Here is a 15,958-nt window from a genome sequence, read left to right on the forward strand (position 1 = left end):
CCTGGACCTGATGGCTTACATCCTAGGGTCTTGAGGGAAGTGGCAGTAGGGATTGTGGATGCTTTGGTAATAATTTTCCAAAATTCTCTGGACTCGGCAAAGGTCCCGGCAGATTGGAAAACTGCTAATGTAACACCCTTATTTAAAAAGGGTAGTAGGCAGAAGGCTGGAAATTATAGACCAGTTAGCCTAACATCTGTGGTGGGTAAAATTTTGGTGTCTATTATTAAGGAGACAGTAGCGGAACATTTGGATAAACATAATTTAATAGGACAAAGTCAGCATGGCTTTACGAAGGGGAAGTCATGTCTGACAAATTTGCTTGAGTTCTTTGAGGATATAACGTACAGGGTGGATAAAGGGGAACCAGTGGACGTAGTGTATTTGGACTTCCAGAAGGCATTCGACAAGGTGCCACGTAAAAGATTATTGCTCAAGATAAAGAATCACTGGATTGGGGGTAATATTCTGGCATGGGTGGAGGATTGGTTATCTAACAGGAAGCAGAGAGTTGGGATAAATGGTACATTCTCGGACTGGCAACCTGTAGCCAGTGGTGTTCCGCAGGGGTCGGTGCTGGGTCCCCAACTCTTTACAATCTATATTAACGATTTGGAGGAGGGGACCGAGTGTAACATATCAAAGTTTGCAGATGATACAAAGATGGGAGGGAAAGTAGAGAGTGAGGAGGACATAAAAAACCTACAAGGGGATATAGACAGGCTGGGTGAGTGGGCGGAGATTTGGCAGATGCAATACAATATTGGAAAATGTGAGGTTATGCACTTTGGCAGGAAAAATCGGAGAGCAAGTTATTATCTTAATGGCGAGAAACTGGAAAGTACTGCAGTACAAAGGTATCTGGGGGTCCCAGTGCAAGAAAATCAAAAAGTTAGTTTGCAGGTGCAGCAGGTGATCAAGAAGGCCAACGGAATGTTGGCTTTTATTGCTAGGGGGATAGAATATAAAAACAGGGAGGTATTGCTGCAGTTATATAAGGTATTGGTGAGACCGCACCTGGAATACTGCATACAGTTTTGGTCTCCATACTTAAGAAAAGACATACTTGCTCTTGAGGCAGTACAAAGAAGGTTCACTCGGTTAATCCCGGGGATGAGGGGGTGGACATATGAGGAGAGGTTGAGTAGATTGGGACTCTACTCATTGGAGTTCAGAAGAATGAGAGGCGATCTTATTGAAACATATAAGATTGTGAAGGGGCTTGATCGGGTGGATGCGGTAAGGATGTTCCCAAGGATGGGTGAAACTAGAACTAGGGGGCATAATCTTAGAATAAGGGGCTGCTCTTTCAAAACTGAGATGAGGAGAAACTTCTTCACTCAGAGGGTAGTAGGTCTGTGGAATTTGCTGCCCCAGGAAGCTGTGGAAGCTACATCATTAAATAAATTTAAAACAGAAATAGACAGTTTCCTAGAAGTAAAGGGAATTAGGGGTTACGGGGAGCGGGCAGGAAATTGGACATGAATTTAGATTTGAAGTTAGGATCAGATCAGCCATGATCTTATTGAATGGCGGAGCAGGCTCGAGGGGCCGATTGGCCTACTCCTGCTCCTATTTCTTATGTTCTTATAATAGTGTGAATTAACAATCCATAGAGTTCAGACCTCCGTACAGAACTAAAGCTGAGTAACCAGAGCTGTAATCTTATGTCATGAGAATGCTTTCAAATTACAGCCAAGCCACTGAAGTAAGATGGGGCGTGTATGTCTAGCTGTTACTGTCTTCCTGTAAGCATTTTGTTTTAATGGTTCAGCAATCAGACTAATAGAATTAGCTTATTCCACAGGCTGTTAATCCACATATGTTAGCTTCTTAAACAGGTAATTTTGAGCATTAAACAAATTTTGACTTAATTGATTGTGAACAGAGGTGTTGTCACAAACAAAGAAAATCCATCCAGGACAGACATCTCCCATTGCCTTCGTCTGATTCTGCAGCCAGTTACTTATATTGGTCACCAATGTCACAAAAAGCAATGGCCTTTACGCAAAGATACAACTGGCTAAAGCCAATTCTTAACTCACATTTACCCTGTCTATTTAAAGTCATATATACAATATAATACAGAAATCCGCCATTTTTTCACTTCAAGCCTGTTCACTTGAGGAGCTTAAGGAAGGATGTTGATTAATGTGGTCAGGCCATTAATGTAATAACACAACACTGATAAGTTGGAGATGTGTATCAGACCACCCAGTTCACAGTGCTTTTGGGGTGAATGCAAAATAAAATAAAGAAAACACTTCACTAACTGATGAATAAGATTGCTTAGATTCTTCAAACTCACCCGAACTGTAAAGAGAATGTGACAGTGCAAACAGCTGTCCCCATCCCATCAAGTTCATCTGTGTCAACATTACTTCTGTTGTTTAAACAGGAAGGAACCCAATGTGTGCTGCCCCTCAGAGTCTCAGAGTAAATACATTCTCTTTACACAGGAAGGGGGCAAATGCTAATCTGTTCCGTTGTGTGCGGCAACAGTTTGTGTTTGTGAGAGAAGTTATAACCTGAACCTAGGCCTCGTACATTCATTTTGCCTTTACAGAGAGTACAGGCCCTACTGTCTTTATAGGGCATATAAGTTTAGGTCCAAGAACTGATGCTTTCCTGGTACCTTCTTCCATCAATCTGGTAACTTCTTCAAAGTATTCAACCATTTTGGTAAGACATGACCTTCTTTTCCAGAAGCTATGTTGCATATCCCTAATTATCTAATTACTGTGTCAGTTGTGGCTCAGTTGGTAGCACTCTCACATCCGAGGTTGTGGGTTCAAGTCCCACTCCACAGACCTGAGCACAAAATCTAGACTGACACTCCAGTGCAGTACCGAGGGAGTGCTGCACTGTCAGAGGTGCTGCCTTTTGAATGAGACTTTAAACCAAGGACCTGTCTTCTCTGTCAGGTGGATGTAAAAGTGGCACTATTTCAAAGAAGAGCAAGGGAGTTCTCCCTGGTGTCCTGGCCAAATTTATCCCTCAACCAACATCATTAAAACAGATTATCTGGTCATTATCTCATTGCTGTTTGTGGGATCTTGCTGTGCGCAAATTGGCTGCCGCGTCTCCTACATTACAACAGTGACTACACTTCAAAAGTACTTAATTGGCTTTGGGGCGTCCTGAGGTCGTGAAAGGCACTATATAAATGAAAGTCTTTCTTTTTCTTTCTTTCTTCCCTATCAAGGTGGTCATTTAGGGCATTTCTAATTATCCCTTCTCGCAACTTTCCTACAACTGATGTCAAGCTAACGCTGTCACCATCTTTCAATTCTGATTAAGATCAAACCTTTCAGTTGGCATGTGATTAATGTCCAGTTAGTGTCTAGTCAACATGCGGTCATTGCAAAGTTAGGGACAGGAGCCAAACATATATAAAACCACATAAACTCAACAGTTAGTGAAGACAAGTTGTCGAGAACAGTGTCCACATAGTAACCTTTTACTAGTAAACTCTAGCAATTTCCCTCATACCTCAATGGAAGGTCAAAGGTCATCTTACCCATGAGAAGCAGGATTAAGACCGCCACAAATTATTTTTTCTCTTTGATGTTCTTCCCTGTTCTCTCTTCCTTTTGAGAAGACACTGACTCTTGCTAGGATACAGTTCCATTGGGAGTAGCAGCCAAGGCAGTCATACTTTATGTGTGAGCTGGTCAATATTATTCAATCACGAAGGGCTTTGCAGTACTCTCCTCATCCGATCTCCACACACACGCTTTCTAGCAGAAGATCATGTAATAGCAACCAGAACTGAGAATCCTAGCTGAATTTAGCCTTTCTAGTCTGGGAACACTGACGTCTATTGTAGTACTCCTGCTGCAGCCCCAGCTGAACTCAACTAACTTGGCACAAACCAGGAACCAAACCTGGAATCTTCTTGTCCCATATCATTTAGTTCTACACCTTTCAGTGCATTTATCCACCAAGCTATTGGGGGAACTTTTGAATGAATTTTAACAAGCTGGCCAAATGAGGAAACCTGTAAAGCTGTATTAGAACCAAAATATTAACCAATATTTTTGTTATAGTTGCAACAGTTTGATATTTAGTGATGTAAAATAAATTTACAGTTAGATCTCCATCATATGGTAACTACTGTTTCTTTTATAGAGGCACAGCAATAGCAGGCGTCGTATTTGGGATTGTCTTTCTCATGGGAGTAGTTGCTGGAATAGCCATTTGTATCTGCATGTGTATCAAAAACGGTGGGAGCACACGTGTGGGTGTGATACAGGCATCTCATATCAATACCATCAGTCGATTCACTGGTAAGAAACAAAACATCAGCAGAGCTTGACTTGAACAGTCATCTATTGGGCCTGAGCTCTCATTTCATCTATCCATCTCTATCTGAATCACTGTCTTTCTATCTCTCCATTTATCTATCTCTCCATATTGTACCAATACTCCCTTTATTTTTAACCTCTTTTAATCTATCCTTTTCTTTTTGGAACATAGGAATCACTAGACGAAAAAAGACCAAGCTACATCCAGTTGTAGCCGGGTACGGTAGCATAGTGGTTATATTACTGGACTAATAATCCGGAGTCATGAGTTCAAATCCTGCCATAGCAGCTGGGGAATTTAAATTCAATTAATTAAATAAAATCTGGTATAAAAAAAGAACTAGTATCAGTAATGGTGGCCATGAAACTACCGGATTGTTGTAAAAGCCCATCTGGTTCACTAATGCCCTTTAGGGAAGGAAACCTGCCATCCTTACCCGGTCTGGCCTATATGTGACTCCAGACCCACAGCAATGATTGATTCTTAATCGCCCTCTGAAATGGCATAGCAAGCCATTCAGTTGTACAATCTTGCTACAAAAAGTCACAATAAGAATAAAACCGGGCGGACCACCTGGCATGGGACCACTAGGCACTTGACACGACAGAGGCAAACCAAGCCCAGTTGACCCTGCAAAGTCCTCCTCACTAACATCTGGGGACTTGTGCCAAAAGTGGGAGAGCTGTCCCACAGACTAGTCAAGCAACAGCCTGACATAGCCATACTCACAGAATCATACTTTTCAGCCAACGTCCCAGACTCTTCCATCACCATCCCTGGGTATGTCCTTTTCCACCGGCAGGACAAATCCAATCTGGCTAATTACCATCCCATCAGTCCACTCTCAATCATCAGCAAAGTGATGGAAGGTGTCGTCAACAGTACTATCAAGCGGCACTTACTCACCAATAACCTGTTCACCGATGTTCAGTTTGGGTTCTGCCAGGACCACTCGGCTCCAGACCTCATTACAGCCAGGCAATGACCATCTCCAACAAGAGAGAGTCTAACCACCTCCCCTTGACATTCAACAGCATCACCATCGCTGAATCCATCGTGGGGGTCACCGTTGACCAGAAACTTAACTGGACCAGCCACATAAATACTATGGCTACAAGAGCAGGTCAGAGGCTGGTGATTCTGCAGCGAGTGACTCACCTCCTGACTCCCCAAAGCCTTTCCACCATCTACAAGGCACAATTCAGGAGTGTGATGGAATACTCTCCACTTGCCTGGATGAATGCAGCTATAAGGATGTTCCCAAAGATGGGTGAAACTAGAACTAGGGGGCATAATCTTAGAATAAGGGGCTGCTCTTTCAAAACTGAGATGAGGAGAAACTTCTTCACTCAGAGGGTGGTAGGTCTGTGGAATTTGCTGCCCCAGGAAGCTGTGGAAGCTACATCATTAGATAAATTTAAAACAGAAATAGACAGTTTCCTAGAAGTAAAGGGAATTAGGGGTTATGGGGAGCGGGCAGGAAATTGGACATGAAGCTGAGTTCGGATCGGTCAATGCCCTGTGGGTGGCGGAGAGGGCCCAGGGGCTGTGTGGCCGGGTCCTGCTCCGACTTCTTGTGTTCTTTAGATTTGTGGTTGGGATCAGATCAGCCATGATCTTATTGAATGGCGGAGCAGGCTCGAGGGGCCGATTGGCCTACTCCTGCTCCAATTTCTTATGTTCTTATGTAACAACACTCGAGAATCTCAACACCATCCAGGACAAAGCAGCATGCTTGATTGGCACCCCATCCACCACCCTTACCATTCACTCCCTTCACCACCGTGGCTGTAGTGTGTACCATCTAGGGGCTGCACTGCAGCAACTCGCCAAGGTTTCTTCGACAGCACCTCCCAAACCCACATCCTCTACCAGCTAGAAAGATAAGGGCAGCAGGCACATGAGAACACCACCTGCACGTTCTCCTTCAAGTCACACACCATGCCAACTTGCAAATATATCACCGTTCCTTCATCGTCGCTGGGTCAAAATCCTGGAACTCCCTACCTAACAGCACTGTGGGAGAACCTTCACCACACGGACTGCAGCGGTTCAAGAAGGCGGCTCATCAGCACCTTCTGAAGGGCAATTAGGGATGGGCAATAAATGCTGGCCTTGCCAGTGACGCCCACATCCCATGAATGAATATCAAAAAAAGTTTGCCTTCTATCACTCTGATGGTCAAATGATACAACAGTAATGGAATTGATGACTAATCATGGCAATCAAGCTCTATCAATTAGTCTACACAGACCCAGACATAAGGCGAGGAAAACCCCAATGGTGGAAAGCTTTAGGAACCATAGGTCCAAAGTCGTCTGTTCCTCCCAATCATGCTAGACTTACCATATGTCATGTCTCAAATTAGTCATATAATGTATCCCAAAATATTATTTTCTGAAAGAAATGTATCTAATTTGCCTCTCAATGTCTAGATCTCCATTTATCTGCCCATCTTTCTCTCTCATACGTTATCTCTACCTTTGTCTATCCTTCTACCTTGCCCTCGATTTCACTATCTCTTCATTTATTCATGTTCAGAGCTCCCAACCTGACAGAAATGTTTTGAGTGACATGTGTGATCAGTAAGAGTGACACAGATTGTAAACCTATTTAAATATGTGACGCTGAGTTTATCATTATGAGTGGCATATATCAAAATAGAATAATTTTTTCAACTAAAATGAGTTGACTGACACTCCTGATGATTCTTGGGGAGGGTTGCTTGCTTTCATCTTTCTATCTATCTCTCTTTATCCCTCAATCTCTATTTCTGCATTGATCAATGTATATTTCTCTCTATCCATTTATCTATCTCTTCATATTGCATTCTCCAGCTCCAATCATTTCAGAATATATCTATTTTTCCACTTATGTGTATCCACCCCTGGATATCCATCTCTCGTATCTGTCCATGCATCTGTCTTCCAAATATTGTTCTGTCTCTGTCTCCTTCATCTATAGTTTTCAATCTCTTCGCATTAATCTACTTTGGTATCACTCCATCTCCTCTGTCAACATATTTTCCTATCACAGTGATTCTGCCTTTTCATATCTCAAGCCCTCCATAGAGGATAAATCAATTAATTTAATTATTTCTAACAAAACTGATGAGTGACTTGTCTGATGAGTTTTTTTACTCATTCTGAAACAAATATATTTCCAGGAAAATAATTTTAAAAAGCACCAAGAACTCCTCAATTCTTTCAATACCTGAGTACAATATCTCTCTACTGAACATTTTTGTGGCAGTTTTAAACTAACCCTATAAGAAATAGATTTTGATCAGCATTTTGTCATTATTATACATAATATATATTTATTTTATTTATACTAGCTAATCTCTCATGGTTTTACTCACAGGTAGTTGGGGTTCTAGAGCGTGCTGTAACATTTAAATGCTAAGATGGAGCTGTGTTTAACCCATCCTGCCCCTTTAAGATCCCTGCTCACATATCATCTGTAGGAAAAGTAATAGAAATAGGCACATTCTGAGGTCAATTACTGACTGAGGGACATTTTGGTAGATTGGTAGCCATTAGTACATCCTTGGCCAGCACTTAGAGAGAAGCCAGATTGGTAAGTTGAGAAAAAACAGCAGAAAATAGCTGGCTTTCTTTTAATTTTTATATACATTTGATACTTTGAAGTGTGACTTTTGATCTGACAGATGCACACTAGACATGAGACTTTTTCTCAGGGTTTTAAAGTTAGCTTTTATTTGTTCTTTTTTAAATAGGTTTTCCTATTAGGAACATAGGAACATAGGAACAGGAGTAGGCCATTCAGCCCCTCGTGCCTGCTCTGCCATTTGATAAGATCATGGCTAATCTGTGATCTAACTCCATATACCTGCCTTTGGCCCATATCCCTTAATACCTTTGGTTGCCAAAAAGTTATCTATCTCAGATTTAAATTTAGCAATTGAGCTAGTATCAATTGCCATTTGCGGAGGAGAGTTCCAAACTTCTACAACCCTTTGTGTGTAGAAATGTTTTCTAATCTCGCTCCTGAAAGGTCTGGCTCTAATTTTTCGACTGTGCCCCCTACTCCTAAAATCCCCAACCAGCGGAAATAGTTTCTCTCTATCCACCCTATCTGTTCCCCTTGATATCTTATAAACTTCGATCAGATCACCCCTTAACCTTCAAAACTCTGGAGAATACAACCCTAATTTGTGTAATCTCTCCTCGTAACTTAACCCTTGAAGTCCGGGCATCATTCTAGTAAACCTACGCTGCACTCCCTCCAAGGTCTATATGTCCTTCCGAAGGTGCGGTGCCCAGAACTGCTCACAGTACTCCAGGTGCGGTCTAACCAGGGTTTTGTATTCGTCCCTAAAAGATCAGATGACTTGCTCTTAGACTTGTACCACTAATTTTATGTAACCAGCCCCTTCCAGGATTGACTCTTCATCTAATTGCCCCCTCCCATGTCTCCCTTCTAGGGAGCATTTGGCAAGAAAATTAATGACTTCCAACAAAAACCCAGCTAAAATAATTGAACCATACAATGCCCCCCCACCTCCTATCATTCTGTGCTATTGCACATTGGTGTTCTGATGCACCTTACTACCCCAAATCACCTTTCTTATGCACAAATCTTTGAAGGTGGAAGGAGAGATTGAGAAAGCAGTTAAAAAAGCATATGAGATCCTGGGCTATATAAATAGAGGCATAGAGTACAAAAGCAAGGAAGTTATATTGAACCTTTATAAAACACTGGTTCGGCCACAATTGGAGTATTGTGTCCAATTCTGGGTACTGCACGTTAGGAAGGATATGACGGCCTTAGAGAGGGTGCAGAAAACATTTACCAGAATGGTTCCAGGGATAAATACCCTGGATAGACTGGAGAAGCTGGGGTTGTTCTCCTTCGAGCAGAGAAGATTAAGAGGAGAATTGATAGAAGTGTTCAACATCATAAAGGGTTTAGATAAAGTAAATAAAGAGAAACTGTTCCCATTGGCGGAGGGTCGAGAACCAAAGGACACAGATTTAAGGTGATTGGCAAAAGAACTAAAGGCGACATGAGGAAAAGCTTTTTTATATAGCGTGTAGTTAAGATCTGGAATGCACTGCCTGAAAGAGTAGCGGATGCAGATTTAATCGTGGCTTTCAAAAAGAATTGGATAAATACCTGAAGGGAAAAAATTTGTAGGGATGTGGGAAAAGAGCAGGGGAATGGGACTAACTGGATTGCTCTTACAAAGAGCCGGCACAGGCTCAAAGGGCCGAATGGCCTCCTGTGCTTTAACCATTGTATGATTCCATGATGCATTATCGTATGGCTAAGGCACTGCCCTATAGTTTTTGTGGCAGAAACACAGGTGTTATTATGAGCACAAGAATAAGCACAGCTTTCCATGGACATCTAAGTTACATAGTTCTAGGAAACCTTCATTCCTTCTTAACATCTGGATAACTGTGAAACTGTCAGCAACAAAACATTCTCTCACATCAGGAAAGCAAGAAAATTCTTGTCCTAGTTACTCAATTATAGTGTGATATAATTCTACTGGTTATCACTGGGAAAGTGAGAGAAAATGTATGTGTGTGGGTGTGTGCTGTCTAATGATTTATTAAGTCAAAATGATTTTTTTTTTGCCGTAGACAATGTTTGAGAGTAGACTGACTTTATTTTTTAATATTCCTATCGCCTCTTTGTGAATTCCGAGGTCTGCCTCCGCGGTTCATTTGTTTTATTTCTCATTTTTTCTTTTCAGTCCCTCCTCCTCCTCCTCCGGCTTACAGCTACGACTATGAGATGGATTATCCTGCGGATCTCCCCCCACCTTACACTCCCACGCCTCAAGCTTCGCTGCAGTGTACTCCACCCCCACCTTACCCGGGCAGCTCAAGAAAATAAATTCTCACTCGACGTTATTAAACGCAAAGGATTGGATGCTGATTGTAACTACATGCTCTAATAATAAATGAGAGCGGGCTGTGCCCCAGGCTGCAATAAGAAAACCACCATCGTCCCTCTGATTTATTCTATCTCTGTGCCTGGACAGTAATTACACCCTCAGCTCTTTAGGCAATTTTCTTTCCTGCGATGCTATCGACTGGAAAGAATGGAATCATTTTTTTTTGCGAGATAAGTTATTAGATTTAATGCTGTAGTCACATGCCGCAGTAAATTATGGATCTACTGATTTCTCCATCAACATTCAGACTTTTAACTGGCAGATCCCAGTGACCATAAAGGAGAGTAACTACAAAGGATCAGTATGTGAAACAAGATGAAGTGGCTCATTTCCACAAATGTAAAGATGAACAGGAAATTGGACTAAAATAAAACAGACTGATATTTATAAAAGGTATTGAGTAAATGGGTTTACTTTTTTACATGTTTATTGGCCTTATTGACAAATCTGTAAGATAAAAATATGACTATTATCCCAGAACAACAACAGAGCCGGTGTACAAAAAGATATGAATATGATCCCAGGATAACAATAGGGCCTGTTGTGTACATAGAAACAGGAATATCATCAACTGATAGTAATAGGGCCTATTTACAAGAAATACAAGTATTATCCCAGGACAGTAACCAAGCCTGTGCATATAAAAATATAAATATTATCCCATGATACTTTGGGGTCTACACACAGACAAACATGTGGCTGGAAATTGCTTTCAAAATAATGGTGAGCCCAGCAGCGCTCACCATTATTAGTGGCAAAATCAAAAAGCAAGTTCCGGCGACCGCTCATACGCAGTCAAACGTGGAAATCTGGAACTTGCTCTTCCTGGTTCACCGGCGATCTGACAGTTTTTCCTTAAAGGGACATCGCCGGCTACAATCAATAGAATCAATGGACCAGCGCCAACTTGCTTTCTTGCCCAGCTGGAAACTAACTAATATAGCCACAAATCATGGGCAATAAATGCTGGCCTTGCCAGCGACGCCCACATTCCATGAAAAAAAAGGTTTTTAAGTCTAAACTAATTTTTAACAGCATAGTAAGTCTTAATGACCGTCAAACAACCCCACCGACACTAAATATTAATTAAAATGTGGGGTCTCATTTCTCCTAATTTTAAAAGTTTTTGGACATTTAAAAAAAAAATTTAATTAAAGAATGTAAAAAAAATGTTTGTTTACTTTTTCCCTCTGACTTTTACCTGAGTATTTTAATCTTATCCTCTCTTTATTTCACTTTTTCTATGTTATTTTATAATACCTTATCGGGCACATTCGGGTTTTAGTCTGCGCTGTTTGAGAGTGAACTGCACTTCCTGATTCTCACAGCGTGGCTTGCTTCAAGCTGATTGGCTGAGAGGCCTTAATGATCCTTTCACCACTCACACAGCCCGGGAAAGAACGCTGATGTCATTTGAACTCGCAGTTCAAGGAAATTGCCACCAAAATGAATGTGGTAACTTAGTGGGTGAATTTAAATCTAATGAGTGGCAAACACTGCTGCTGGTTCACCGCTTGGGGTAATTTACAGGCTATGATTAATCCAGAATAATAATGGGCCTTGCGTACAAAGGAGTGAATATTATCCCAGGAAAGTAATGGGGCCTTTCTACAGAGAAACATGAATATTAAGGGTTGTCAATTAATTGCCATTAACTTCTGCTATTAACACGTTAATGTTTTTGGTGATTAATTTTCAATGCATATTAATTGTGGAAGTTATGCAGAGAGCACCTAGAAATAATATAGGGTTTCAAAAATAATGCCAAGGAACTAAGATGTTCATTCTTTTCTAACTGCCCAGCCTTTGCTCTTTGGAACAGTATTACACCACATGAATGATTCCTACCTAATCTTCATCTTGTCTTTTCAAAATCAAAAATTAATCAGTGAATTTACCTGACACTTAATGCTCTGGTGCCTGCTTTGTCACTACAGTCTCCCAGCTATCTGAACCTTAGTGGTAAGTATAGGAACAGGTGGCGAGGAAAAAAATAAAGTCAACCTGGAGGCTGTCAGTTAGGGAGTAATAATAGCACATGACAAGTGATGTCGGATGGCTGAGGAGGTGGCATTCCAGGTCAGGTGGTCAGAAAGACGCTAGGTTGGGTAGGGCAGATAGCCATCTCTAAAAAAGGGAAGAGAGCTGAAAAGAAAATTTTAAAAACCAAGAACTTGCATTTATATAATGCCTTTTCACAGCCTAAGGATGTCCCAAAGCACTTTACAGCTAATTAAGTACTTTTGAAGCTCAGCCAATTTGAGCAATGAGCAATTAAACAAATGACCAGATTATCTGTTTTAGGTGTTGGTTGAGGAATAAGTGTTGACCAGGACACCTCTCTTGCTCTTCTTCGAATACTGCCATGGGATTTTTTACGTCCACCTGAGAGGGCAAATGGCACCTCGGTTTAACGTCTCATCCGAATGAGGGCACCTCCGACAGTGCAGCACTCCCTCAGCACTGCACTGAAGTGGCAGCCTAGATTATGTGCTCAAGTGTCTGGAATGGGGCTTGAACTCACAATCTTCTGACTAAGAGGCGAGAGGCTGACACCTGTAAATAAAAAATAAAAGTAGAAAATTTTTTAAAAGACCACCTTAAGTGGCTTTGTGTGATTTGATTAGTCTGTGGCATCATGTAGTTAACGTGGACCAATATTCAAACGAAAAGCAATGAAAAGAAAAAAAAAGGTAAATGTTAAGCATTATGGAGCAAAGCATTAAAAGTGAAGGACATGTGAATGGGAATATTATTTATTTAAAACTTCTGATGGTTCATTGGATAGAAGGGCGGTTATTTGTATGTACGGTACAGTGTTAAAGAAGTACATCTAGTCTGCTGTACCACCTGCGTATTAAAGTTGCCGTCACTTCGCAAAATAAAATTTCGAGCAGTTTTTCTGCTACAAACAATACCGCCCATCAGTTTTGACGGAATACTCTTTTAGAAATTCAGGATTGCTGCAAGCCCATGAATCAAGCAAAGTACGATAATACGAGCCAATGCTAATTCAAAATAGATAGCTACCGGCTGCAGACCCATTAACATTACAAGTGATATTATTCAAATAGCATCTTCCAATCAATCGAAGACCTTGCCTTCCAGAGGAACTATCGTATCACGAATAGATGATCCAGATAACAACAAAAAGTCTACAAAGTTGATGCTGCTGAAGAACGTGTCAATTGTTGCTTTGATTGGTGATTACTGGACGTCCTTTAGCAATCACGCCTATCTTGGAATCACTGCATACCTAATTGATGCTGCTTGAACACTTGCTCTAACAGTAAAGCATGCCGAAGAGAGACACTGTGCTGAAACGTTTGCAAAGCATTTTTTGGATGTTGCGAAAGAGTACGATATACAAGGCAATGTAACAACAATTGATACCGACAATGCATGCAATAACAGCAGCCAATCCTTTGCCCTTTGAACAAATGCTCAGATGCATTGCTCAGTCTACAGCGATCAATCACAGTCAGATTTAATGATACCGGGTTCGAAAAGTTACTGACAAAATGTAAGAAACTTGTGGGCCATTTCAAACATAGTCGAGCTAATAGTGAAGAACTAGAAATACAACTGGCTGCAAATGGACAGAAACAAGAATCTCTTCTACAAGATGTTTCATCTAGATGGAACGCCACATTGCAGATGGTCCAGCGACTGCTTAGAAATAGATTCACTATCACAGCCGTATTAGCTCTTCAGAAGCACAATCTAGCAGTGCCCACTGCTGATGATGTGGAGATGCCGGTGATGGACTGGGGTGGACAAATGTAAGGAATCTTACAACACCAGGTTATAGTCCAACAATTTTATTTTAAAATCACAAGCTTTCGGAGATTATCCCCTTCGTCAGTTGAATGAGTGAAAGGTTCTCAAATCGCATATCTTATATTAGGCTGGGACACCATCACACCAATCAAAAGGTGTCGTTGGTGTTCAGACAGGTTAGCCATGGAAAACAGTAGGTCCCAGTACACTGAATACACATTGTGTCAAATTACACAGACAGAGAGAAAGAGACCCAAATGGCAGAGAGAGAGAGAGAGAATATTAAAAACAGATAACTTTTTTTCCCCTTGCTGGTGGGGTTACGTGTAGCGTGACATGAACCCAAGATCCCGGTTGAGGCCGTCCTCCTGGGTGCAGAACTTGGCTATCAATTTCTGCTCGACGATTTTGCGTTGTCGTGTGTCTCGAAGGCCGCCTTGGAGAACGCTTACCCGAAGATCGGTGGCTGAATGTCCTTGACTGCTAAAGTGTTCCCCGACTGGGAGGGAACCCTCCTGCCTGGTGATTGTTGCGCGGTGTTCGTTCATCCGCAGGAAAGGATGCCCCGGAGCATGGTACATTGGCAAGACCATGCAGACACTGCGACAACGGATGAACGGACACCGCGCAACAATCGCCAGACAGGAGGGTTCCCTCCCAGTCGGGGAACACTTTAGCAGTCAAGGACATTCAGCCACCGATCTTCGGGTAAGCGTTCTCCAAGGCGGCCTTCGAGACACACAACAACGCAAAATCGTCGAGCAGAAATTGATAGCCAAGTTCCGCACCCAGGAGGACGGCCTCAACCGGGATCTTGGGTTCATGTCACGCTACACGTAACCCCACCAGCAAGGGGGAAAAAAAGTTATCTGTTTTTAATATTCTCTCTCTCTCTCTCTGCCATTTGGGTCTCTTTCTCTCTGTCTGTGTAATTTGACACAATGTGTATTCAGTGTACTGGGACCTACTGTTTTCCGTGGCTAACCTGTCTGAACACCAACGACACCTTTTGATTGGTGTGATGGTGTCCCAGCCTAATATAAGATATGCGATTTGAGAACCTTTCACTCATTCACCTGACGAAGGGGATAATCTCCGAAAGCTTGTGATTTTAAAATAAAATTGTTGGACTATAACCTGGTGTTGTAAGATTCCTTACTGCTGATGAATTTGACAAACTCCAAAAGTTGGAAGCCCTACTAGAGCTCAGATATGTGATTGAGCTCCTTGGGGTTGAAATGAATGTTTCCTGCTCTGTGGCTTTACCCGCACTGTGCCATTTATTTTGTGTTATGGCCGTCTCAGCTGATGACCCAGTGTACATTGTTCCGTTTAAGAACTCTTTCACTGCAGACTTAACTAAACGCAAAGAAAGCACCAATTTCCAAATGGCTAAATGATGTGGAGATGCCGGTGATGGACTGGGGTTGACAATTGTAAACAATTTTACAACACCAAGTTATAGTCCAGCAATTTTATTTTAAAATAAAATTGCTGGACTATAACTTGGTGTTGTAAAATTGTTTACAAATGGCTAAAGATAGTGATAATGCTGGACCCAAAGTTTAAGAATCTGAACTGTCTTCCAAAATCTGAGGAGGAGGTGTGGAAGTTGATTCTTACCTTACTATTGTCAGATGCCCCACAAGATCAGCTGTTCTGGTGCACAAACTACAGAAGCTGAACCACCGAAGAAGAAAATAAATCTCCTCTAAGCGGCATCTGATTCAGAGGATGAAAACAAAGGAAAAAGGTCAACCAACATCACTTTGGATCGTTATAAAGCAGAACCAGAAACCATAAAGCTGGCACGTAAATACTTAGCAACGCCGGCGACAACTGTGCCATGCGAACGACTTTTCTCACTTTCAGGTCAGATTGTAAATAAGAAGCGAGCAGTATTATCTCCCGAGAACATAAACAAACTTGTCTGTAAGCAAC

At 41.7% G+C, this 15,958-nt stretch overlaps 1 protein-coding gene across 1 annotated transcript in view; it reads left to right on the top strand.

The window, feature by feature from the left end:
* Positions 1-10,555, top strand: part of cyyr1 (cysteine/tyrosine-rich 1) — a 34,445-nt gene extending 23,890 nt beyond the window's left edge. Inside the window, exons 3-4 of the mRNA XM_067992398.1 lie at positions 4,132-4,289; positions 10,034-10,555. Coding sequence (XP_067848499.1) covers positions 4,132-4,289; positions 10,034-10,176 — 301 coding nt within the window. The 3' untranslated portion in view covers positions 10,177-10,555. The remainder of the gene's footprint in view (positions 1-4,131; positions 4,290-10,033) is intronic.
* Positions 10,556-15,958: the final 5,403 nt, after the last annotated feature.

This window comes from Heptranchias perlo, chromosome 11, assembly GCF_035084215.1.
Source record: "Heptranchias perlo isolate sHepPer1 chromosome 11, sHepPer1.hap1, whole genome shotgun sequence".
Taxonomy (NCBI): Eukaryota; Metazoa; Chordata; class Chondrichthyes; order Hexanchiformes; family Hexanchidae; genus Heptranchias; species Heptranchias perlo.